The sequence below is a fragment of the Sebastes fasciatus genome, chromosome 1 (genome assembly GCF_043250625.1).
Source record: "Sebastes fasciatus isolate fSebFas1 chromosome 1, fSebFas1.pri, whole genome shotgun sequence".
NCBI lineage: Eukaryota > Metazoa > Chordata > Actinopteri > Perciformes > Sebastidae > Sebastes > Sebastes fasciatus.
This window is the reverse complement of record NC_133795.1, coordinates 16,812,112-16,838,690: the sequence shown is the minus strand read 5'-3', so window position 1 is coordinate 16,838,690 and position 26,579 is coordinate 16,812,112. Positions and strand designations below refer to the sequence as shown.

General features: G+C 38.0%; 4 protein-coding genes across 4 annotated transcripts; 1 reads left to right on the top strand and 3 right to left on the bottom strand.

Annotated features, from left to right (window-relative positions):
• Positions 1 to 273: 273 nt before the first annotated feature.
• On the bottom strand, positions 274 to 6,045 carry ccdc174 (coiled-coil domain containing 174). The gene is made up of 11 exons (XM_074633974.1): positions 5,892 to 6,045; positions 5,118 to 5,225; positions 4,425 to 4,525; positions 4,276 to 4,334; positions 4,031 to 4,184; positions 3,678 to 3,773; positions 3,451 to 3,587; positions 3,248 to 3,342; positions 2,797 to 2,944; positions 2,502 to 2,654; positions 274 to 1,177 (listed from the first exon to the last, which is right to left on the bottom strand). Exons 1-11 carry the CDS (start codon positions 5,931 to 5,933, stop codon positions 429 to 431), a joined length of 1,842 nt encoding a protein of 613 aa, XP_074490075.1. The 5' UTR covers positions 5,934 to 6,045; the 3' UTR covers positions 274 to 428.
• A 2,006-nt stretch (positions 6,046 to 8,051) lies between these two features.
• ghrl (ghrelin/obestatin prepropeptide) lies at positions 8,052 to 9,930 on the top strand. Its single transcript, XM_074651318.1, has 4 exons — positions 8,052 to 8,268; positions 8,874 to 8,951; positions 9,035 to 9,149; positions 9,241 to 9,930. Exons 1-4 carry the CDS (start codon positions 8,155 to 8,157, stop codon positions 9,258 to 9,260), a joined length of 327 nt encoding a protein of 108 aa, XP_074507419.1. The 5' UTR covers positions 8,052 to 8,154; the 3' UTR covers positions 9,261 to 9,930.
• Positions 9,931 to 11,273: 1,343 nt separating this feature from the next.
• tatdn2 (TatD DNase domain containing 2) lies at positions 11,274 to 15,925 on the bottom strand. The gene is made up of 6 exons (XM_074633963.1): positions 15,669 to 15,925; positions 15,127 to 15,537; positions 13,850 to 14,836; positions 13,553 to 13,680; positions 12,212 to 12,395; positions 11,274 to 11,831 (listed from the first exon to the last, which is right to left on the bottom strand). Exons 1-6 carry the CDS (start codon positions 15,855 to 15,857, stop codon positions 11,691 to 11,693), a joined length of 2,040 nt encoding a protein of 679 aa, XP_074490064.1. The 5' UTR covers positions 15,858 to 15,925; the 3' UTR covers positions 11,274 to 11,690.
• A 5,518-nt stretch (positions 15,926 to 21,443) lies between these two features.
• On the bottom strand, positions 21,444 to 26,153 carry vhl (von Hippel-Lindau tumor suppressor). The gene is made up of 3 exons (XM_074633952.1): positions 25,694 to 26,153; positions 23,936 to 24,049; positions 21,444 to 23,211 (listed from the first exon to the last, which is right to left on the bottom strand). The coding sequence occupies exons 1-3, from the start codon at positions 25,878 to 25,880 to the stop codon at positions 23,018 to 23,020; spliced, it is 495 nt and encodes a 164-aa protein (XP_074490053.1). The 5' UTR covers positions 25,881 to 26,153; the 3' UTR covers positions 21,444 to 23,017.
• Positions 26,154 to 26,579: the final 426 nt, after the last annotated feature.

Here is a 26,579-nt window from a genome sequence, read left to right as displayed (position 1 = left end):
CAGTATGCAGAAATACTCAAATACACTGTGGTCACTTGCAGAGATTTTCTCAGCATGAAGGTGTACAGCACCATCTGGTGGATATTTTCATACTGCAGCTCCATGTCCAAACAGGCGACACCACCTCATCTCATGCCCTCTTGACATTACACAAATACTCCATAAGGTGGAGGCTTTATATATAAATATATATATAACAATTGAGACAACTTTTTGAACTAAAATTAACAGAGTTTTTCACAATGACAAAAAAAAAAATAAGTCAGAACAATGTCCAGTTCAATCGTTATATTTATTAAATTCTAAATCTCTAAAGAGCTGAAAAGTTGTGTTCTGTTGTTTCTGTGCTTTCCTTTAAAAAAAAGGAAAGAACCGTATTCACACTCCCGATATGAACCAACTACACAGTGAACATGATATTTTAGAGATCAGGTAATGTTCCTGTAGAAGGACAGCATGTCTTCCAGACTCTGTGCAGACTGCTGGGCCTGGCTGAGGTCTATAGGCTGAGACTGCTGCTGAGGAGGATACTGGGGTTGATACTGAGGTGGATACTGGGGGAGATACTGGGGTGCATATTGGGGTGCATACATGGGTTGATACTGGGGTTGATACTGGGGTTGATACTGGGGTTGATACTGGGGCGGATATTGGGGTGGATATTGGGGTGCATACTGGTTTGAGTACTGTGGGGAAAACGGAGGAAGCAGATGAGTTGGTCCAGCAAACTGAGGAGGAGTAAACGAAGGATAAAATGAAGGAGTGGGATACTGGGGATCAAAAGAAGCAGCAGACACAGGATCTGAATCTGCTGGCTGATCTGAAGGAGGTGACTGCGATGCAGTCTCTGGTTGTGAAGGAGATGGAGGATTTTGAGGAGGTGGAGGATTTTGAGGAGGTGGAGGATTTTGAGGAGGTGAAGGATATTGAGGAGATGGAGGATTTTGCTGAGGGTGAGGAGGTGAAGGAGGAGTTTTGGGCTGAGATTGTGGTTCCTCTTTGCTCTCAGAGATTCCTCCTGGGAGTTTGGTCCACTTGAAGGACATCTTGGATTGGATTGGAGTTTTATTCTTCCCCGGTCTTTCTCTCTTCCCCTCTGCATAGTACGCAGAGGGAGGTGCGAATTCTGTCTCCCGCTCTTCGCGACGCCGACTTGTCCACTCACTAAACATAAACTCTGGAAGAAACAGTGAAAAGGTGGCGTTAGAGAAGTCAAGTATTTGACAACGTACAGAAATAGTTACTTTAATCTTGAAAATCCTTAACCACAAGCACAATTATTTATGGCATACAGAATTCAGTTTGAATTCTTCTCGTATCCATGACACATTTCATTATAGATATCTAAACACAACTCCTTAAAACAAAAGGACCACAATAAGGTTGATTAGAGAGAGATTAATATCTATACCTCTAACTATATAACCCATAACTTTACATTCCACCTGCAAATATATTGGGAACAAGGGGAGACACTCCAGGTGAATAGGGTAAAAAAAAAAAAAATGAACTAACAGATCTCACCATGAAACTTTTCCCAGTTTATTAATAACATTAAGACAATTGGGTTTTTTTATTACAAGTTTTCAGAAAGTGTATGTTTAAATATGAAAATCAGGCATTATCTTATCAAATTTGTGCTAATTTACATGCATCTGCGGAACAGAAATGTGAACATTGGATAAAGCCAGGTTCAAAATTATTGTTTCATTTTGTTGACATATTAGAATTGAAGGTTTTTACAGAAAGAATTTTGAATATCTCTTTTTATCGCTCCATAAATCAGAAAATACTGTCAACGCCATACATGTTTTTAGGAATAAAATGTTCTATAAATCAGGCTATGAATGGTTTATGAACAAACTCCTCTGTAAAAACCTCCAGGATATAGAGAGGAATGAAACTGGAAGTGTGTGTAAGTGCTACTGAAGTGGAGATCTCTGGCTCAGAGTGAGAAAAAAATAATTTTGAGAAAAAATTGCCTTTACAAATATGTATTGTAAAATTCCATATGTTTTGCAAGACACTAGAGGTGAATAGGATAAAATGTTTAACTAGCATATCACCAGGTTCACCAGGTCTATTGAAGTAATGCAACTGGTAAAGACGGTTGTAAATTATTTGAAGTGCTTGACTTCAGTTTTGCAACAGGCCCTTTTTACAGCAGACACTTTGACTTGTCATAGTAGGAAAATCACAGGTGTTACTAATTCTATTCAAGTGTCCCAGTGAACCGTGACAGTGTGACAGTGAGCCAGCATGCACAATACCATGACCCTTAAACTGAAGCAGCTAAATGCAATTCAGCCATCATCATTTTTATATTTTCTGTTTTTTCTGACTTTTCCACCACTGCTTTTCCATCCAAGAAAAATGGCAGAAAAGTACAAGCCCTACGTTTGCCGTACACACATTTTTTCCCCAACATACTTTCATCGTAGTCATGATGTAAGGAGATGAATTTTTGATTTTGAATATGGCCTTTAAATAACAAGGCTTACCTTTGCCTCTGTCCCATTCTCTGACATGAGGAACTCCTGGTTTGGTGTCCTTCCTTTCCTGGATCTCCACTACCACCTTCTTCAATGTGCTGACCTCTGGGGGGTCCTCTGGTGGAGGCGGGGGTCCTATTAATTCATCTTCATCCTCCCCTCCTAAGACAAACAATTCACAACAATCCCTCATTAACATTTGTGTGGTAATTTAACCGCAGACTGACTTCATATGCAAACAGCTCCAATTCTATAATATCTAAAAGAGGTCATGGCTGCATTTGACGTGGTTGTGGATTCTAACCTTCATTCTCCGCGTCTCTCTGCTCTTCCTCAGTGCCATCCAGCTTGGCCTTCTTCGTCTTCCTCTGCCTCACCTTGGCCAGTCGGGCCTGCAGGATGCCCTGCCTCTTGTCCTTGAGTTGTTCCCTCTTAGTGCGCTGCTCTGTTGTCTGAAGGACAGGACGGATGTAAAAGAGAAATAAAGAAAGGGACATTAATCATGTGTTTAGACTCAAAATAAAAAAAAATTTTCATCAAATATAACAATTGAACAAGGACTTTAAGTGTGTAGCAGCATTGCCAAAGCTGGGGACAGTAATGATGTACTGAGCAAAACTCAGTAAACAACAAAGGCATAACAAGGAGGCTATGGACAACATATCTGTGATTGGTTATCAAGGGAACTTTTAAAATGCATACACTTGAGATAATATTTCTGTGTCTGTACATCTGTCCAGAGATCAGCAGCTCACCTGGTCTCTCAGCATGTCCAGAGTGTCTCTCTGCTTTCTACGCTGCTCTTCATCCTGAGCGAACGAAAAGTAACCCGTGCCGAGATCCCGAGCCTCTGAAATGAACAAACACACAAAGTTCTTTCTACAGCATAAGACTTACAGACCAAACCTCTTCATTTTAAATGTGTGCAGGAACGTTTTAGAAAAGCTTTAACAGTAACCTTGTCCCCTGATATCCTCGTAGTGGAGCGGCCCAACAGGCCTCTTCATGGCCTCCTCTTCCTCCCTCTCCCACTCCTGCCTCTGTAGCTCTCGACGCATGTCCTCCGAGAGTAAGTCCTTCTCATCTGAGGAGTTTCTACATGGAATAGTCATTTGTCAGCTTGACACCAACGTCCAGAATCCATCACCTGCACCTTTAAAGAGTTTTTATTTGTAGAATATTTACCCTTTTCCTTTAAAATCTTGGTCCATTCTCTTAACACCCGGCAGGTCTTTCTTCATGCACCTTCGAGATCGGCCCAAAGCGTCCACATAATCCACCCTACAGAGAAACAACGCAGCAGGAGAACTTCTCACTAACAGGTTTTTAATTGTTTAAAACTTGAAGCTGTATCCTAATTAAGTAATGTATACATTTTCACTTTTTGTAGCAGTGATGGCAGTGGCACTAATTTAACATAAATTACTGGGATTGGTCAGTGTTTTTTTTAATTTATGTAATTAACGCATGCACTTTTAAACAACATACTAACTAAACTATAAATTTCCTCCCTTGAAAATGAATGAATCAGACGTTACCATTCCTCATCTGGGTTTTGAGGATGAGGAACAGGAGAAGAGTTGTGTCTCTCCTCATCATCTCTTTCTGTTTCCTTCTGTGCAAGTGCTTCTCTCTTTTTGTCAATAATCTTCTGTGTGAAATCAACCAGGAACAGTCCCTCTGTCTCTTCATCTGAGGTATTACAAGACAAAATTATTACAAAGTAAATACATTTTGTTGTAGAACTATATATCAGGAAGATATATTTGTATACTCCACCAACCTGGAAAGTCTCCTTTTGTCATTTGCTCGTAGAGTTTGGCCTTCTCCTCCAACTTGCGTCTGTTGTAAAAAAGAAATAAATGAGGAGCTTAAGGTATGGTCACCATTTTATTATGACAGTAAATCTCCTGTATAATGTGTTGAACTCACTTTGATGTATCCAGGCTGATCTGCTCCTCAGCCAGCTGCTCTGCATCTTTCTCAGATCTTGCAGAAACACCAGCGTTTTGTTTGGTCCAGACACTAGGTTTCTACACAGGAGCACGAAGACAAGACATCCTGGTTAGTGATCTCACTCTGTAATCAGGGTCTGCAATTAACCTTTTTCCTCACCTGCCACTGTGGCAGGTCACTGAACATTTCTACTGGCCACTCATTTTTTTTGTCTGCCACTTCTGAAATCTACAACACTTTAAAATTGTAAACACTGAGTCAGTGGAACCAGATTGTAGAATTATGGAATATATCATGTTACCTTAATCCATGACTATATTTGGTAACGCTTCATTTTACAGGTCCGCAAATTTCATGGTAATTAGGTGATAATTTGTTACTTATTTGAAATTTCTTTGGAATTACTGCCAAATTCCCCCCAATATTTACCTCAAAATGTATCGAAAATTACTTTATTATAAACATATGGCTTTAGAATTGCTTTATAAAAATAATATTTCTTAATATGAGGAAAACCTGTCCGCCATGGTGGCAGGTGACCTGAAATTTTTACCTGCCACAGCCAACATTTACCCTGTATATTTGGCAGGTGGCAGGTGCTAATTTCATTCCCTGTCTGTAAATACACAAGCAGGTAAACAATATGCACCAAAATAACACATACTGTACCTTGACTTTGGCTTTTGATGTGAATCCAGCACCAGTATTTTCATGCCCAAGTTTGTCCTGTTTGAATTGTTCCTGCTTTCTGTACAGTTCAGCTTTAAGGTCCACCAGCTGTAAGAAACAACATAATAGAGGTAAGTTAAAGGCAAGGCAGCTTTATTTGCATAGCACATTTCAGAAACAGAGTGCTTTACATAAACATTCAAGAACATTGTGACAAAGTGCAAAACTACATTAAGACATAATTAAAACAGTTATACAAACATTAAAGATTAGAAAATAAAAACAAGCTAAAAAATAAAAGCTAGGATAGAAGCTAAAATCAGGTTTCTGGGAGCTTGGTCCAGATATTTGGTTCATAAAAACTGAACGCTGCTTCTTCTGCATGTTTAGATCTGAGTCTGGGGACACTAAGCAGACCTGATCCAGATGACCTGAGAGGTCTGGATGGTTCATAACACAGCAGAAGATCAGAAGTGTATTTTGGCCCTGAACCATTTAGTGCTTTGTGAACCAGCAGCAGTATTTTGAAATCAACTCTCAGAGAGACAGGGAGCCAGTAGAGACCTCAGACCTGGACTGATATGATCCACTGTCTGGGTCTTAGTGACCAGGAAAGAATAAAGTCCACATGTGTATGTTGTTGTTGCTGTAACTCTGTTTATATAGTGTTTCTGTAGCAGTGTAGCCTGCTGCCTGGTATCATCATATTAAACGTCACGCAGCCACACGGTGGGTCATAAAATGTTTATAAAGCTGCTTCTCAGTACAACTCACCGATGAAGCAGTCACACTGAACGGTTTCTTCTTTTTATCCATCTTTAAGACTTGTTTTCTAAAACATTAATATCAGAGCTGCTAGCTGCGTTAGCTAACTGAGACTGACTTCTTCGTTGGTGCTTCGCTCCTTCTTCTTCTTCTTCTTCTTCTTCGTTGGAGTTTTACGGCGGTTTATGGCAAACAACCGCCGCCTACTGGCCTGGAGTGTGAACTACTCACTAGATTTAATACTAAATAATAATAATAATAATAATAATAATAATAATAAAGTCAAAAAAATATTACACTAGATTTACTACTAAATAATAATAATAATAATAATAATAATAATAATGATAATGATAATGATGATGATAATGATAATGATAATAATAATAATATAAAAAAGTTTTAAAAAATATTACACTAAATATGCACTAGAATTTACTGCTAAATAATCATAATAATAATAATAATAATAATAATAATAATAATAATAATGATAATGATAATGATGATGATAATGATACTGATAATGATAATAATAATAATATAAAAAAGTTTTAAAAAATATTACACTAAATATGCACTAGATTTACTGCTAAATAATCATAATAATAATAATAATAATAATATAAAAAAGTTAAAAAATATATATACTACACTAAATATACACTAGATTTACTACTAAATAATTATAATAATAATACAAATTATAATAAAGTAAAAAAAATATATACATATTATATTGGTGAAAAAACGCGATATTCATCATTGATGCAGAAAAGAGCCATTAGAGAAGCATCCGTAATGATGAACATCCCCCCTGTAGTAGTTCTGCTAAAGAGTTACACTTGTGCCTGTATCTTATCATGTTAGGCACCCATGTATTCAACTATTTTAACTGTGTAAAGTTTTCATCTTACAGATAGACCAACTAATGCTCATATAACACTTATGATACTTGAGCTTTTTGTACAAAAAAAAATCTGCAAGGCTTTAAGTCTTACTAGAATAGAATAGAAAGCTTTATTGTCATCGTATTAAATACAACGAGATTCACAGTTGCCGCTTCTGGTCAGTGCTTTAAAACAAATACTTGACTAAACGAGGCAGATAAAACATATAAGGTAAAACACACACACAGTTATAAAGCAAATAATAAGGTAAGGTAGATGTAATAAAAAAATATAAACAGAGGTATAACACTAGAGGAATAAAAAATAGGTAAAATAGAGGTAATGTAAACCGAGGTAATTGCACTTGTAAAATAGGTAAATACTAAATAATAAATAAAATGTAAAAAAAGGTAGTTGCACTTGAGGTATAAATTGCATCAAAGGATATATTGCACAGTCAAATGTATTTCACATTCAGTGTATTAATATTGCAGAGATTTATTGTTTGTTCAGTGTCCATATGGCCCAGGGAAAGAAACTGTTGTGCTGTACTGTACATCAAATCAATACTGATTGGGAAATTTTAAAGTGCCATTTGATAAACATATGAAACATCACAATTTCACAGATATCACAAAGTCTGAACAAAGATTTACTGTTTTATATCTATATGGGTTTACTCAGGGCTTTATGATCAGTATGCTCTGTTTTAGTTTAATAGGTTTGTTCTTTGAAAAAACAAATGTTTCAACTGTTGAAAAGTTACAATTTGATCAAATGTACATTTATGGGCTCAGATTTTGTCAAATTCCTCAGTTTGATGCACTTAAGACACATTAAAAGAGTTATTTACTGTTGAGCGGTGTGATTGTTTAATATTAACCTTAATATCTAACTATGTGTATATATGAACAGGCCTAAAGTTGATTTTCTCCCTGAGTAAACACTATTTGTGATCATTTCCATGTGTATTGCACTTGTCCCATGAATAATAGCTCATTATTGGCGTGTTCCCGTAGAGATGCATTATAGGCTGAATCAGTCCCATTTATCTGTATCTCTATGACAGCGATACTATTATTTCCATTGAAGATGATCAGCACGTCTGCTATCAGGTTACAACAGAGAAATGCCCACTTTGTTATCAATTTCAACATTTGAACAGTCCAATGCTACCGAGATATGATGACACAAGTACCTGTTACTATTATATTGAATGCATGTTTAAACCCAAATGAAAGAGGATGAAAGGTATATAAAGGTATGAAGCCAGAAGCTCCCAAACAAAGCAGGAAGGAAAGAGAACTAAGGTCGCTGTCAGATATTTTTAACCATTTTTACTGTAGATTGCTTCATTACGTTGAGGTTTTTCTTCCATCATCATGTTTTTGAAAAGAAACACCTGTTTGGTGGTTGTTTTGTTGTGTTCTCTGACCTTGTGGTGCAAGTCCACCAGCGCAGGCTCCAGCTATCTCAGCCCTTCACAAAAACCTCAGGTAAGATGCTTTCTTTCTGTCTGACAGACATTTAACACGTTTGGATTCATTCTTTAACTCTTAATGAAAATGTAAAACAAATGAATGTAAACCAAGAAAAGCTCACCCTCACATGATCTAAACCTGTAGATGATGTGTGTATCTGTTTTAACACTCACAAAGCAGTTTAATTTACATCCTGATGTTCTGAATATGAAGCCGTTAACACTTTCAACGTAATTTAATAGAACTCAGTCTTCCTTAACAATGACTTGTTTGTTTTTGTGTAATGCTTTCACATGCAATGCCAAACCTTTCCTCAATATCTTACACTTAATGTTTCTTTGTCTTCATCCTTAAAAGATAACAAGCTTCTTTAAGCTCCTGTTGTCCCACTGAGCCCCAAGTTCAATATCTAAATGTAAAGGTCACATATTATGCTCATTTTCAGGTTCATACTTGTATTTTATGTTTCTACCAGAACATGTTAACATGCTTTAATGTAAAAAAAAACACCTATATTTTCCTCATACTGTTTGCCTACATTTGACGAGATGACTTTTGCCATGTCTGCATAAAAAAAACAATAAAAAAGATTTGAAAAAGATTTCTCTGGTCAACGACAGATCAAGGGGAAGTCATCCAGAGTCGGCCGCCAAGCCATGGAGGAGCCTCGTCAACCCGCTGAGGACAACCACATCACAGTGAGTGGAAATCACACTCATGACTCCTCCACACCACCCAAACTCATCCCTATAACGGTGTGGTCTTCATCTCCTCTGAGTAGATCAGTGCCCCCTTTGAGATTGGCTTCACCATGAGAGAGGAGGACTTTGAGGAGTACGGTGTAGTGCTGCAGGAGATCATTCAGCGTGTGCTGGGAAGCACTGAAGCTGCACCAGGTTTGTCTACTTCCTGTGTTCATTTCAGCTGATGTATAGTAAAATAATTACATTTTTTAAAATTATTTTAACATGTTCCATCTTGTTTCAGAGACACCATCACAACTTTGAAGATCATGGACAAGAATTTTAAATTTGCTGTCTCAATGCCTTCCAAATTCAACTATATTAGATAGTGATCATTAAGCGATTAGCCTGTAGACATGCTGGTCTCCTTTTTCACAACTTCATTTATTCTTTAGCTCAAGGCTCTTCAACACATTGTTACTCAGACTGAGACTAATTAAGTTGCCGTCTGTACCACTAAATCTTAGAGAACCCTACTGATGTCCGTCATTACAAACTAAAACATTAAACTGTTTATCAGGTGAAACCGTGTGTAAAACTTAATCTTCAATACTCGAGATCTTTTTTGGAGCTTTCAACCACATCCCAGGGTCTTCATCACTGATGGAGTTGGTTCAACTGCCATCACAAAACCTTAATATGGGGCTTAGCTGGTGTAAATATGGTTGAAAATGAGTTTCATACAACAAGCTTATTAGAAGGAAATTTAGTTAAAATTATTTTGTCAAACTACTGTTTTAAAGGTTTAATACTGAACTTCCACTTTCAAAAGCGTAAAATTGTAGTGAAATGAACTGAAAACTGTCAGCAGATAAGTTGCTCATATTCATAACTGTGTAGTGATCTAATGTTATTCGGCATTAAAAACACCCAATATCTATTATTCTTATCTATCTTTAGAGATCCAACATGTGTCTGTAAAAATAAAGCATCAACAATCTTTTTGTCTCTCTGTCTCATCTTTGACCGAAACAAAAAATAAATATCAAGGTCAAGTTTTGGGAGAAATGGAGGACTTGAGAAGGGCTGGGGAAATGGGCAGGGCAGGGGTGATACAATTGAAACTGTTGTGATATATCTCTGTATTCGGCTTGCACTTTAATGTAAGGATCATTCTCCTACCAAATGAATTGCAATTGTGTGAAAACGGAAGATAGGAATTACTCTGTCCACAATAGTAGTTACAGATATGGGAGCTACAGAGGTGCAGAGGACTGTGGCTCCACACTCACCTCCCTGGTCCCTAAAAGTTGCAGATTGATTGATGGATGAATGTATCTGATATCTACCTTCAGAGCCTCTGAAATACAGTAAAGCCAGTCTCAGAGGGTTAAAGGCAAAATGTGTGTCAAAATACCATTTTAAATTAAATATTGTGGTGCTGAAGAGATGTTCTGGCCTACACATCATAGTCTACTTAAGAAAACCTCTTTGTTTGGTACAGATCCCTGTAAAAATCACACCATAAGCATTTTAATATGTTTTTCAATGAAAATGAGAATAATGATGTAAAAATGATTATTCCCTCTAATATCGCAATTGCACTATCAGTCAAAAATAATTGCAATTAAGACATTTTTTTCGTGCAGCCCTAGTTTTAGGGTCTCTATCTTTACAACTGCACAGGCTTAAATGTTGCTGTTACATAAATGAAGGGAAGAACAAATTACCAACTCCCAGAACAAAGCTGGAAAACTTCCCTTTCACATCTGAAGAACTAGTTTCAAACACAGCAAAGTACAGACTGCTCTGATGCTCGTGTCTGTCCTGCGTTCCACCTTGTAGCTTTTAATAAACACAGATATACAACCATGAACATGATGTTCTCCGGCCTACTTTCTGGAGAGGCTCTAAAACTCTTGGAAACAAAGCTTTGATTAAGAGCCGGGCAAAAAGTATGTATTTTAACACATTCCTCCTGTCAAACCTGATATACAAGAGACACATCTAGTCATCTACCATTATTCTTGTCCTCGGGTGGCATACTCTAACCACCAGAAAATGTCACAAGTAGGCCATGCTGATCATTCTCAAATAAAAAGCACTCAAGCCAAATGTGTGTGACAAACACGGTGGTATCAAAACATGCTGATGGACTATAGTCTGGCAGCCACTTCCTTTCTTCAATAAAGAATCAGCTTTGCTCGTAGCAAACACCACGCGTGTTTGCGTTGCTGCATTACCAACGATACTCAACTACTCTCTCCCATTTTTCATTCAGCACTTGTGTGCATTAATGGTTAATTCAACAAACCATACCTGTAGATTTGAAAAGGGTAGGATTACAGAATTTTATTAAACATCTCCACTGTATCAACCCAAACTAAACTAAACAAACATCCAAACAAATCAGAACAAACAAGGGATGTCAGCACAGTAAAAACAACTAAAACGCTTAGGAATTCATTTCTGTGATGAACAATGAAATGAAACATCAGATAAACAAAAATATACAGTGTCTCTATCAGACGAGAGACACTTTTACTCAGACATTTTTTGCCTTTTATTCGGTTAAAGTTTAATTTGAGAGTCTTTCAGATTGTTTAAAGTGAGCCTGCTCCTCCATATTCCTACATCTCTACATGGAGGATTGATAAATCTAAAACAAATAACCACATAAATGTTTGTGTCACAAACCAGCTCCAAAAACGTTGAACTTTGTCTTGCTAGTTTTTAATGCACCATCTCTAAAGATCATACGCCGTAGAGTAGAGTGGTGTTGTTTCGGACCGTGGCGAGGACCGTGGCCATGTCTTCCCTCTTCAGCAGGCTCAGCTCCTGCAGCGTGTGGATGCCCATTCCAGGATGTGAAAACCGGCATACATCTTTCTTCACCTGTTAAGAGAGAAACACTTATCATTATGTACGTATGTAGTCAAAATGTAGTGTACCAGTGATGTCAACAGTACAATACTGGCCATTTTGTGGAGAACACCTCAGATCTAAAAAAAAAAAAAGGGGTTCATCCAAAAGGTTTGACGAATATAGGTTTATGAAAATTACTACCAATAGTTTTAGACCCAAGTGGCCAAACACTGATATTTTGTACCAATAATCAGTATCTGGCCAGTTTCTTTGTCCATTCTTGACATTGTAAAAATTTCTCAGACAGCATTTAGACCATCAATGGACGCTAAAAGTAAAACAATAGTAAAGCAATCATTAATGACATTAGGGCAGTGTTTTGGTTTTCCCAGGCCTCAATTTAAATGTACCTGTCTTGGCAGGAAATATGGTGCGTCTGTCTCCAACACAATGCGGTTCAGAGGGATCTGTCGGACAGCATCTCGGGCCTCGGTGGCCTTGTAGTAGGTGATCAGGGCTGTGAAACCCACGTACAAGTTGGGGAACTCCGTCAGGAAGGGTTCGATCACTGGATAACTGTTTGTGAAACAGTGCCTGGAAACAACACAAGTACAAGAAAGAAAATTCACAGATTAAATGCATAACTGTTTGTACTCTTTGAAGGTCCTTAAAGTTGTAATCCTCAGGATTTCTGTCTTAGGGTGCTTTCAACCTGTAGTTGGGTTCATTTGGTTCGGACCGAGGGGAAACATTATACATCGCTGCATTTTAGTTCTGGTCTGGTTTCTGTTCACACTGAGTTTTTACAAACAAACCAGAGGAGTAAACATGAAGTTATACAGACTGACAGGTAACTCACTGATTGTCATCCTGCATCATCAGGACCCACGTGGGGAAATCAAATTCCTGTGAGTGACAGATGTTTATGTAGCACTTTAATGCTCCCAGATGACTGGTGCGAACGAATGGGCCTACTGTGGGATCGCTGTCACACTCTTTTTAATGGAGTTAATGCACTGACAAATTACACAGTCAGATACAGGTACAGCGGTTTTAACAGCTTTTGACCTATTAATCAGGGAAAATACATGCGCTGACATGCTTATATACATGGCCTTAAATACAAATCGCTTCCTAAACAGACTTCATGATCAGCAGATGGAATTATTAGTAGTTTAGCTTTTGAAATCATGCTAAAATCACATATCTGCTATCATACCACCACTTTCACACCACAAACAAACTGCACAGTGTCCGCTTGGAAGTGGGAACCCTTTTTCAGACGGCCTCGGTTTGGTTGTTTGGTCTGCACCAGGGTTCGATTGACAGCTTTCACACCAGCTCAAATGAACCGTACTAACAGAGGCAAACAGACCTAAGTCTGTATTAACCGAACTAAACAGGTTAGGTGTGAAAGCACTCTTAGTTGATTTACCAAAAATTAACAAATCTGCTGGCAAAAATGACAAAAAATACATTTTTGATGAAAGATTGCAGTCAGCGCTAACCGAGTGACAAATACATTGTGTTTTCTGAGACTGCTTCACTATATTAAAATGGCTAATGCAGAAAAGCTCCAACCATAAATAATGTGTCAAAAATGGGGTTAGATTTAATGAATACCTTATGGATTATAACTTTAAACAGAAAAAAAATACTAACTTTAACATTTCCATGTTGATAAAGAAGGCAGGAAATATTTTTTAAAATGTGATGTAAAATGAGAAATCAGACGATTTTCCTCCACACACCTGTGAATTTTGTATTCCCTCGGGACGCACTTCTTCATGATTTCCAGCAGGTCATCATCTGCGTCCCTGCAGTGGATCACCAGAGGCTTCTGCATGGCCACGGCCAAACGCAGCTGACGCTCAAACACCTTCGCAGAGAAACAAAACACGGACCACAACACATTATTATTTTACATTAGTATCAATCCACACAATATATTTCTGACCACTTCACAATCATAAAGCCTATCTAGTTTAAGATAAACAGTTGGACTACAAAGTTTTATTTGATGGAGACCATATCAACCTAGACCTTACCTTTTTTTGCATGGGCTTGTCAGCGGAGTTTTTGTGGGAGTAGTCCAGGCCAATCTCACCAAATGCCACAGCTTTTGGATGCCGCATGGCCATCAGTATATCGTGTTCCTGGACACTAGAGTAGTGTTGGGCAAAGTGGGGGTGGCACCCAAATGCCCCCCATACCATGTCTTCACCCAGCAAACCTTCCCACAGGGCCTCCTTCACCATGATCCTTGGGTTGCAGAAGTTGGCAATACAGCCTCTAAACTCTGGAGGAAAGCTCCTTTCGTAGTGCTTTCGAAAGCTGTTGAACGTCCCGCTGAAGCCAAGCTTTCCATAGAGCATGTCTATATGGCAGTGTGAGTCTATGAAACCAACCTGAGTGTCCCGGTGCGGGTAACTGGTCCACATAGGTTCTGCCCCCAGCGATAATCTTCTTTTAGGAGTGCCACCACGAGTAAAAGCGTAGTGGGGGTGACGCATGGAAGAGCCAACATCCGACCGCCGGCGTGTGGTTGTGGACTTCAAGTGAGGGTTCAATACTCCTCTATTTGAGTAGAGCGGCAGAGCAAAGGGATCCGATAAAGAAGCCATACTGCTGGAGGAGCGGGAATTCTCAGTCTCAACTCTGGATGTCTCTGAAGGGGTCGCGTTTGTTGCGTGGGGCTTCTTGAATGAGACAAAACCTGTCCTGTGTGACATTGGGAAAGGCGTCCCCTTGTCCTCAGCAGCTGCATGGACAGCCCCAGTGGTTTCATTGGGGGATGAAAAGGTGAAAGAGGAAGTTGTAGCTCCCTGGGTATTCACTGAAGGACTTCTTGACAGTTGGCTGAAACAAGACGGAGATTCTGGGATATCCTCCAGGGCGGAGAGGGACAAATCACAGCACTCAAATTCTGGTCCATCTTCTGTAGCAAATAACTTGTCTTGAGATGTTGTTTCAACAATCCCAGTGTCTGGAGCAACAAACTGCTCAGGTGCAGCTTCTTCTTTTAGCACAACACTCTGAAAAATGTAAACAAATAGTGAAAAAAAATTATGAAAAACATCTCCAATTAGATTTTAATCCTCAATGGCTTGATCATTTAATGCTCACAATATTTTATGGACATACATTTCCTGCCTTCAGTACAAATACTATGGTTGATTTAGATTTTTTAAAAACATTAGCTAAAATGAACAAATGTAATTACAGACAAGGGGAATTAACAGATTATATGCAACTAAAACATCTGAAAATATATAAATAAACAAGCAAAACTACAAGATAGATTTCTAGATGTCAGTTAACTCACCCTTCTGTCTGTTTTTAGCTCAGAGCTGTCACTTTGGGCTTCAGTGTCCTCAAACACCTGAAGGGGAGACAATGGTTCCTCCTGGTAAGTGCCACTTTCTTCAGATTTATTCTCCGGTTTGATCGAGGAACACTCAATATTCGTGACCGTTCTGTCAAGTGACGCTGGACTGGGTGTTTCAGTCTTCACTGGTGAAGACACAAATGGCAAAGTCCTGGGGATACTTGAAGTGCTGCCTCTTGCTCTTGTGTTGCCAATGGCTGCGATCAATGCCCTCTTGTAGATAGCCTTTGATCCCTCCTCGGGTGTCCTCTCCTTCTTCTTCACGATGAAAGAGTGAGGTGAAGGTGATGATGCTTGCTGGCTCTCTGTGGATTCCAGCTGCCAGGATGAGTTGTCCTTAGGTTTCTCCTGATAGTTATGGGTGCAAACGGACAAATAAAAAGAGCTGAACATAATGCATGAAAATGCATATTTGAGACTGTAGCTTTGATAAAAACACTTTAAATGTACCATTAAAAGATGGGCAGAGAAAGATTTACCTCTGAAGTTGAGAAATGTTCATTATTTTTCCTGGATAGCTTCCTCAGCTTAAGTTTGCCTAAAGAAGGCGTGCTTTCACCGAGCACCTTTGCTTTTCTCTTGGGAGTGTCCAGACTTAGTTCTCCAAGGCCGTCAGGTCCTGGAGAGTCACCGAGGGGCAAAAGATTTGAATCTTCATCCAGCAACATATTCCAGCGAGAGGGTGTGCGTGAGCCAGCATCTCTCTCCTGAAGATGTGTGGGTGAGGTGATTGTTGTCACCTTGTTTATGCCGTTGTCCATGTCTGAGATTCCTAATCCAATACACAGTTAGAAAATTAATGAACAGATCTGTATGACCATCTAGTACATCATGCAAGCAACAAGGTGAAAACATGAAAGCATCACTGTTAAAGTAAAAAATGCAGTATTCATTTTGTTCCCACAAGAAGAGGATATGTCCATCTAGTGATCAATTTAGTTAGTAAGACCTAAACTATGTCCACACTGATATAGCATTTTATAGCTATAATATAGCTGTGTGAAAAAGTAAATTTTTCCCTGCAGGTTATTTCCTAAGTCTGAACTTCTGTATTTTCTTTTAAACATCAGCTAAAAACACAAATTTTTAAACTGGCTTTTAAATGACTTGGGTTATTTAAATCTCCTATATTTTATTTTACGGTTTATTTTTATTTATGTCTCTCATGTCCTTTATTAAAGCATTTTGTAACTATGTTAAGAAAAGTGCTATTCAAATGAAGTTATTATCATTATTATATTCATAAATGTGTATCTGTTTTTATGATGTTGGCAGAGGTGGTGTTTGTTTCAGGTGAGATCGCCCCAAGGCTGAGCTCCCAACTGGGCAAAGCAGGTGGCCAACTTTCCATGGGAATATGTACCACTAAAGCACAATATCAACTGACTTGATAAGGGCCCTAAGGTGGGTTTTGCTGTATAACATTTATTTTCATTTATGGGTAATCTGACAATTTTCTAAATTAATCAATTAATAAAAACTGACAGAAAATAATGATACATGTCCATCACAATTATCTGAAGCCCAAGGTGAACTTCAAATTGTACAGCAAACAGTCCAAAAGATATTCAGTCAACGGCGATATAAAATGCTAAAAAAATTTGAAAATCGAAACAGATTATCAAAATAGATTCTGATTAATTTTCTGATGATCGACTAATCGATTAATTGTTTTAGCTCTAATTTCCATGTTGTGAGGAGTTTTCTTTGGATCAATATTGAAACATGATTTTAAAACTACCATCCAGTCAAAGAGTATGCAGTCCAAGATGATTAAATGTTCAATATTAAATATATATTGTACATACTTCTGTTTGTTGAACATTCATAACATCTCATGTCTTGATTGAGTGATGAAGGTAAAAGAGCTGACATCAGCATCACAGTCACTTTCAGCTAAACTTTAGCCATTCAAACTGTTAGCTAACTTATAAGGTAAAAGAGGTGTCATTGATCCACAGATTCTATCCAGTGAAACATTTCTTACAAAAGTTAAAGAGTGACATATAGATGTAAATTGTTCCTTCTGTGAATCACATCCTTAAACTTGCTCTCATTTATTCTGGTCCTGTAAATTTACATGTGAATTGTGGAAATAATTTTATACTTGTTAACATTTTCTCAGATTTTGCACTGTACTATAGAAATATTATATTTGGTTGCTATGGTTACAGTGACAAAGACAGTAATGCATTTTTTCTTATTAATTTAATTTAAATTCTCGTGAAGTTCAACATTCACAAGTGTAAACTTACCACAAAAAAAGCCTAATTTCTAGTATTTATGAAAGAAATGGATTTATATCTGTCAACAATTTCTTCCTCACAAAACAACAAAAGCAATGAAAACAATGAATGTATGCAATATCTTTAATGTTTTTAAGTGATATTATTGTCATACTCTCGCATGGTCTTTTTTATTATTATCTACTTATTTATTTATTTTTATTGTGTGTTTTTTTCTATTTTATGCTTGTTTTGTTTCATCTTCTTTTCATCATTTTCTTCTTTTGTATGTAAATGTTTTGATGTTTTCTGCTGTTGCTATGGAAACTGTCATTTTGAAATTAAAAAAAATAAAAACTGTTAGCTAACATGAGCTAAGCTAACATCAAACTGCGACTCGCGTCTCAAAAACAAGTAGCGTCATGTTCTGGCTACGACAGGACGCTTAAACATTATTTATATTATGACTTTACGCTTGTTTACCGCACATAAACACGTAATTTAACGAGCTAACTGACGCTAGAGGTGGAGAGTTGTGGAGTTACCTGCTCGGTTCTCGGCTCAGTAGAAAATGACGTCACAACCAACCGTCACTTTATCCTCGTCGGTTCAGTCAGCCGCTCGGTACCTTACAAGAGTTCTGGCTTAAAACGCTTCTGAACAAAACCAAAATATGACAACGTTTCGTTGACATGTTTAATAATGAGTTTAATTAAAAAGCTTTGTGTTTAAATCAGCCGCTAGGTGGTGGTAACGCTTTGTTTTGGACCGTTTAAACGCAACAGAAAACAAGCGACCAGGTTAGTCTCGCGAGATCGGATATTATCACCCGAGATTTGACTAATGAGCGATTAGATATGTCTACATCTCGCGAGATCTATTACATCACCGATATTTGACTAATGAGCGACCAGCATCAGCTAAAGACAGGCAAGGCAAGTGTATTTACCACCCCCCTGCCATACTGTATGTATGTGTATGTATATATATGTATGTGTATGTGTATGTGTGTGTATGTATGTGTGTATGTATATATTGCATGTTGTACTGCATGTGCATATTGTATATTATAAATTGTATATTATAAATAATAATTTGAGCATATAAGAAAAGATAACAAATAGTCAATATGATTAAGTTATATTATAAGTAATGAATTGGTATTCTGGATTTATAACAAATTTATATTTTGATATGGATAATTATATCAGTAATTAATTCATATTTCTGTATGACACAGATTAAAGGTAATAATTATAGTTAGAATAATTATAAATAATAATAATTATAGTTAGACAAATTTAGGAAAATTTAATTAGAGTATATGTATGGCTCAATAAGGAAGCTGGTTAATTATTAATAATTGACTTATGGAGAAGGGGTGGGATTAAATAAGTTTATACTTCTTCTCACTCCTTTTCGAATATGTAAATCAAGGCATCAAGTGTTGACAGTTTATATTTCTTATGCTTTTCATTGTATGTAAATACTACTTGTTTCTGACTGTCCACTCGTTGGTATGATCATTCTTTTTCTTTATTTAAAAAAAAAAAATTGTATTCTACATGTTCGAAATAAATTTTGAAATGAAATTTATATGATGTAGCACAATTTATTCAGTTTCCAAATGTTTTGCATACATTTAAACTCTAAAAGGAAAACAAGTTTTTGTATACAAATTTAGAGGTAATCACGATTATGAAAAAATGAAAATAAAGCACAAAATTAAGAGATAAAAACGACAAACACAACATTTAGAAGGCAGCAGAGAATATAAGCCTGTTTTTAAAGGTAGTCAGAGGAGGGGACACACCACAAGTATTTCATGCTGAACAGTGATACTATATATAAGAGGTGTAGGCCACTCAATACATTTCAATTGCCTGACTAATTTGAGGTGTTGTCATTTATAGGTTACTATGCAATGGTTTTACTGGTCCGGCCCACTTGAAATCAAATTGGGCTGTATTTGGCCCATGAACTAGAAAGAGTTGGACACCCCTGTTTTAGACAGTAACCACTTTTGTTAGACTTTTGGTAATCCCAGAGAGGTCTTGTAGGCACCAAAGCTGTGTCCTTTACCTGTAAGGAAGGAATAAAGATGCATCAGTCCTCTGACCTGTGCAAACCAATCACAATATAAAGTGACATTAGTTATTCTAAAACACAAGACACAGAGTTGTCCCTCTTAAAAATGCTGCTTGTGATGGACATTTGGATGTGCTTACATTCCTTTTATGAAATACAGAAAATGCTGATTATCTGTTCACTCAATCCACTTTCTAACATAAAATGAAATGTGTGCAGACTAGGACGTCTGCGTTGGTCAAATGAGGATTAATATCAAATCAGAAGGTCTGACCTGCTGCTCACAACCATGCACCTAAATCAGCCAGTGAGACATGGCAGGGGGGATAAAAGCTACCTGGTCGTCTCTGAATATAAGCTTCAAAACTATAAAGGTTGAGCGTACAGTGGGAAGTCTGTACAGCAGGATCAGCAATGATAGAGATTAAGGGTTTGTGCATGTGAATGTCACGCCAGCGTCTGTGACATTTGGATCAGTGCTTACATGTTGAGGCCTTCTTTTCAATGAGCCAGTAACAGAAGCCCATCCTGGCACGGTCGTTGAACTCATTCCTGAACTGGGGCATGTTTTGAAGTGAGGTTTTTGGTGTGTTTTGATGCACACCTAAAGAAAAAAGATATATAATAATGAAAAAGCAGGCAAGCAAATAATAAACGGAAAGATATTTATCCTATTCATGTGGGACCTACTGTATGCTTGCACAAATGAGGGAACAGGATCTGTAGTTTCATCCAGTGTCAGAGGAGGTAACAGGCTGCTGCTGGGGGTTTGGTTTAGAGCTCCTTCATGTGATTCATACACCAGGGCATGTACATGTAATAAAACCAAATTAGAAACGCATTTTTCCTTCGTAACATGAAGAACTCTCTGTAATGTGCAAAGTGCTCTCAGATCACCTCCCAATTTCATATTATCTGTAAAAAATAGGATCATTTTCACAAACCTCTGTCCTTCAACAAGGCAGCTGGAAGTGATGCGAGATAAACTGGAACCTAGATGTGAATAACTCTTCATAGTCTCACAAGAATGCAAAGTATGTTTTTGATATTAATCAAGAGTGTCTTTTAGATTATATATCAAGTTGTTGATATATAATTTGTTCTTACCATTGTTTTCATTTTGCTCCAGTGGTCTGTCTGGAGATGTGGAAACATGACAGGGTGACTCTTTGGCCAAGATGTCATGCTGTTGAGAAAATCGAAGGATCGTGATCATTAGTTAACGTCTATTCCTTATGTCCTACGAGGTGACATCATGCACTGCTGCCAAACAAATACTGTATGTGTGTGTGAGAGAGACCTATAGAAAGCTCTTGACAAGTACTTACTTCACTACCCTGAAACGACTCGAGTCCCATGTTTTTTTCTTTTCTCCTGCTTGCATGTTCCTGATATTACTGCAGCCAGTTCACCTCAACTCACACACACACACACAGATGGGTTGTGTTTCTGTGTTGCTAAGCAACAAGTCTGGCAACAGTACCCCTGCTGCGGTAAACTGGAGCAGGTTATAATTTCAGATTTTGCATTGTGAATTGGAGTGGACATCCTTGTGTTTGTCTGAGTTAATACAAGTTATTCAGTTTGTACCAAACTTGATATATTACAGATGAAACCCAATTAATGGGTTAACCTTCATGCGCTACACAGCCCTGAATATTCCTAAATCGTAATTCAGCAGTCCCATTCTTTAAATACACCCCTAAACAAACACAATGGTACAATTGTAAGTAATATTATCTTGTGATGTCAAAATGTAATTTCATCAGACTTACAATATAAAAAGCAGTAATGTTGCTGTTCTTCACCAGCATAATAGTTTCTCAATAATCACCCTCAATTTTATGATTTTTGTCTTTGTGACCTCGTGTTCATAATTTAATAGTTCATAATCAATCGCTGTAAGCTGAGCAAATAACTAACATAGCAAGTCTTCACAGCTTTCAACCAGTAAGAAATATATCTTTTATTTATTTATTACACAAATAAACAATGAAGGTCTTTGAGATACAGTAGCAGAAGAACAAAATAGGCAAAGAATTACAAAGTAGACAAAAACCATAGAAGCATAAACTCCTCAGTCACAGTGTTTCACAGCCTGGTCTTAAGAAATGTAAAGACAAGGTTAATTATTTTGTTTTTCCTAAAGGAAATCAGCTGCAAGACAAGGTTTAAGAAGAGACTCTGCCCACTTATGGGTGTAGGTATATTCTGACACAAAGTCCACATTTACCAGAAAAGACCATTTTGGAAAATACACCCATAATCACTCCATCTTTTTCCAAATTTAAAGGTACTAAATAGGAGATTGGGAGCATTTCTATTGCCTCCGCACGGCTCTCAACATGGCGACAGCTGAGCCGGCGGCTCATAGCTAACAGTGCTAACAGTGAAAACAAAGGCAACGGTGCGGACAGAGCTAACGATGTTAACCTGGGGGAGACCAGAGGGTGTGTGCTATGCTTCCACGACGGCACCGCCGGTCAGGACAGCGTTATCAGCTGTAACCGCCGTATGAGGGGTAGAACGGCGACCGTGAGCTAGCCAGTGGGGCATGCTCACGGGCTTTTAATCTGTGTTCTCACATGCAGACACAGATTAAAAGCATGCACAGCGGGAGAGTGACTTCATTCTCTGCTCAGGTAGACATTACTCCACTATATCTTTACATAGCAAATAGTAGTTTGCTGCGATATTAATGCTATGGATATCATATAGAGCACCTTTAAAGTGCAAAAAGCTTTGTGATGATTGCTAAACAGCTCCGTCATTGTTAAACTGCTGATCTTAACAGCTACAGTAGGATAACAAGGTAAGAAGTGTTTTGATGGGAGAAGTGCAGTAAACTGGATTTGTTAAGATCACCTTATCTCAGGCATTCCCAATAAGAATACTAACAACACATACCATACTCTGAGATTCCTCTCTAATGTGACTGTCCTTTATAAATTGTGATATTTATGACAGAAGATCAATCATAACACTGTATGCAAGACAAAAACATTCTTGTACTGTAAGTTCTGTCTTGTGCATATGATGGAAAAGGATTTTTTGAGGGAGTTTACTTATGACAGAACCTGGCTATATGGCAAAATATAGTAGAGAGTAACATAATCAGGCATCAATGGCTAAAACATCCCCATTTCTCTAGTGGCCTTTTAGGAATAAACATTGAAATCCATAAATACCATTTTAGAGGACAAACAACGCTATTTACTTGACGATGCTGCCGTTATATTATATAAAACTCCTCTTCCTAAAAGGTAAATGGTACATACGGTATTTTTTCTGCAGAGGAAGACATTTGCCAAAGCCAATGAGTGAATATAACAGTCAGCAGATCAAACTCCTTTGCAACAAATGTAAGACCTAGATAAGTCTTTGCAACAGCTGCTCACTCGCCCAAGACATAACTCCAACGTTTTATCTTATTCTTCATGAATTCTGGCTTCTTTGCTTTCTAATAATGTGGTGGAGTACAATATTGCTGTCTATCATCCATCCAGTTTCACGCCTCATTCCTCCTGGCATTGGATCCTCTCCAGCAGATGCTGCTCTACTCGCTGGTTCATGCGCTGGAGATCTTTCAGTATACTGGGCGGATCTTCCAGCTCCTCGTGGAGACACCGTGCTATTTCCAACCTCCTGTAGTCTTCTGCTCGTACCAGACGCCGAATAATCTGAAGAGCACGATCTTTGAGGCTGAAAACTGTGTAAGCCAAACAAGTGTTTGTTAAGCAGAGACAGTCTTTCCTTCTTCAAATTACAACAACAAACAACTGGATACCAGTGTAAATATAGTCCTGTTTTACTGATGCATTTACAAATATCTCTGATGGAAAAAAAGAAGCTTTAACTGAATCAAAAATTATTATTAACATAGTCCCTGAATTAAAACACATGTCAATCAATGGTTTGTGGCACAGGGAAAACTATTATTACGATTACGAGTATCCTGTGTAACCCTTGTGTGTTTCTCTAAAATATATATTTCTGAAGTTTTTGTTATGTAATTTTGTGATGATTTGAGCATCATAAGCCAAATTTCATTTATCTATGTTTTTTGCAGTGTGGTAGAAGTATCAGTAAAAGGGATCTTAAAACCCTGCCAAATAAAGCCAAAACTACCTGCATGACCAGATAACAATAAAAGCATGTGGAAAACTATTAGTACTAATTTGTCCCTTTTAACCACCAGACTGGAAATTGTTCACAGCACCGTGATCAAAAGCAGTTTGATAGCCTTTCAAAATACACAATTTATTCTGGAATTTACCATTAACTTAAGTGTGCTCAGACGCAGTCTACACTGAAATGAGCTTATTACACAGTGCATCATAAATGTACTCTCGGTTGTATGTCTGTGACTAGTAATGCATTACATACTGTATGATGATAACGGCTAATATTTTAGGTAATGTGGCTAATCTTACCTGGTAATGTGATATCAGCATTTCTACCCTCTGCTGGTTTAGGAAGAAACAGTTCTTTGCCGTTCACCCTCAGTGGCTCATCAGTCTCTGCATCTCTGAACATCCATGGGTGACCTGGGAAAAACATGCATAAAACATTATGTGATATACAGTATACCATAATGCACTGGCAACTCACATACTAAACTGCAAATCAAAGCAAGCCTATAAGTCACTCACACAATCAGGTCACACTTTTTGGTCAGTCCACCGACACTAATTGGTGACCAACTTTGTTGCTCATAATGTTTTTTGTCTGAGATGCAACATTCAATTGAGTTTAAGAAAATGTCCAATGTCTCAGTTTTTCATGTCCTCAATTTAAAAGAGCTGTAAAATATTATAGAAATAACATGAAAGTCTTCTGTTTTAAATCTGGGCGGCAGATGCCATTGGGAGCACCGGAGGACAGCGAAGGAAACCAGAGGACAGATTGGTTGTCTCCTCCGGTCTGTGAAATCTTGCAGATGCCATTAGGAGCACCGGAGGAAACAGAGGCACATGATTTTTTTTCAGGTTACCTGTTTCATGTACTACTGTCACGATATAGTGACCGTTTTATAAAAATAACTTTTTTTAATCATATTTGCTCCAATCTCGCCTACTTCAGCTTTAAAGGTCCCATATTATACTCATTTTCAGATTAATACTTGTATTCTGTGTATCTACTAGAACATGTTTACATGCTGTAATGTTAAAAAAAACAACTTTATTTTCCTCAAACAGTCGGCCTGAATATGCCTGTATTTACCCTCTGTCTGAAACGCTCCATTTTAACGCATTTCGATGGAATTGCGACAAAATTGCAGCAGAATTGCGTTGCTAGGCAACAGCTTGGGTCCATGTGTACTTCCTGTCAGCTGATGAAATTCACATACACTGCAACCAGGAATAAACTGGGACACAGAAATCCTGACAGCTTGTTTCAAATGCAGAGTTTCTCAATACAGGCTGTGTGTATCTCCCTGTGGATTGATCATTTCAATACTTTCACATTATTTATATAGCACTGAAGCCTGCTTTATAATAAAAAAACATGAAAATATCACTTTTTTACAATAGCGCACCTTTAAGTAAAATTTTGAATGCCACATGACCGAAGCACAGCCAATAGGAACTCTCTCTCTCTGAAATGACCTGTGATTGGCCAAAGTCTCCCGTCAGCTGGAGCCTTGTCGTCTCTGAGCAGCTGTCAATCACTCACAAACTCCGATCAAACGGTCAAACTAGGCAGCGCTGATCAAATATGAATCAATACTATGTTACTGTAATGCCTATTTCTTGCGTAAAATGTTTTCAGAAACATCTTGTAGTGTACTGTTTAGCTGTGAAATGAGAAAGTTTGTGACCCGGCAGCCATGTTGAGACCAGTTGAGGAAATACAAAGCACCGCCCACCAGCCGGAGCACAGCCAATAGGAACGCTCTCTCTCTGAAATGACCTGTGATTGGTCAAAGTCTCCTGTCACAGGCTAGATTATTTTAAAGCCTGAAAACAGAGCCATGAGGAGGTGTAGAAGTCTAGTTTTCTCTCAGATCACTTGAATTACAATATACTGAAAGGTTATTGTGGATTGTTTGCCCAATGATGCCAAAAATATTCTGCCTACTGCAGGCTTTAATTAAAATATCTGAGATTACTGAGAGTACTACCACCACTGGAAGACAAAGCAGCAGCACCTTAAATGCATACAGTCTCTGGTAATAAAAGCTGCCTTACCGATGAACGTGGCCATCTCTCGTCCCGTTCCTGGCTGTAGATCCACGTAAGCCCTCGGTTCTCCTCGGTAATCTATCCATAGTGGTCGCACCACCCGGGGGCTGTGGTTACGGAACAGAGCACTGACTGGTATCTGGCTGTTCAGAGAGCGGACCAGAGGAAGAGACTGCTCTCCCTCCTGAGGCATCGGAGCTGCTGGACAACAACACTCTACTGTTATCTGCTGTTAGCACTGAGAGTAGCCTGTAGAGCTAATGATAGCTAGCTGGCTGCGAAGATATCCATGAATGTTGCCTGTTTGTCAACACACGCAGATCCTAGAGTCAACAATAAGTGCATACATTAGATACACGTTACATCGTTTAGCCTATAAAAAAGGACAAAGTGCGACTATTACAGTAACACTACAACAGGACAACTTCTTCTTCTGCCTCTGCCTCTGTGGTGTTTATGGGCGGTTGTCAAACCAGCTTAGAGGTGCATTACCGACACCTACTGGAGTGGAGTGAGGAGCAGGAGACTGGCAGGGAAAATAAATAAAATAAATAAAATAAATAAAATAAATAAATAAATAAAATAAATAAAAACAAAAACAATAAAATACAAATTAATAATTATTAAAGGTCCCATATTATGCTAATTTTCAGGTTCATACTTGTATTTTGTGTTTCTACAAGAACATGTTTACATACTGTAATGTTAAAAAAAAACGTTATTTTCCTCATACTGTTGGCCTGAATATGCCTGTATTTATCCTCTGTCTGAAACGCTCCGTTTTAAAACGCATTTCGATAGAATGGCGTCGAAATTGCAACAGAATTGCGTTGCTAGGCAACAGCTTGAGTCCATGTGTACTTCCTGTCAGCTGATGTCATTCAAATACACT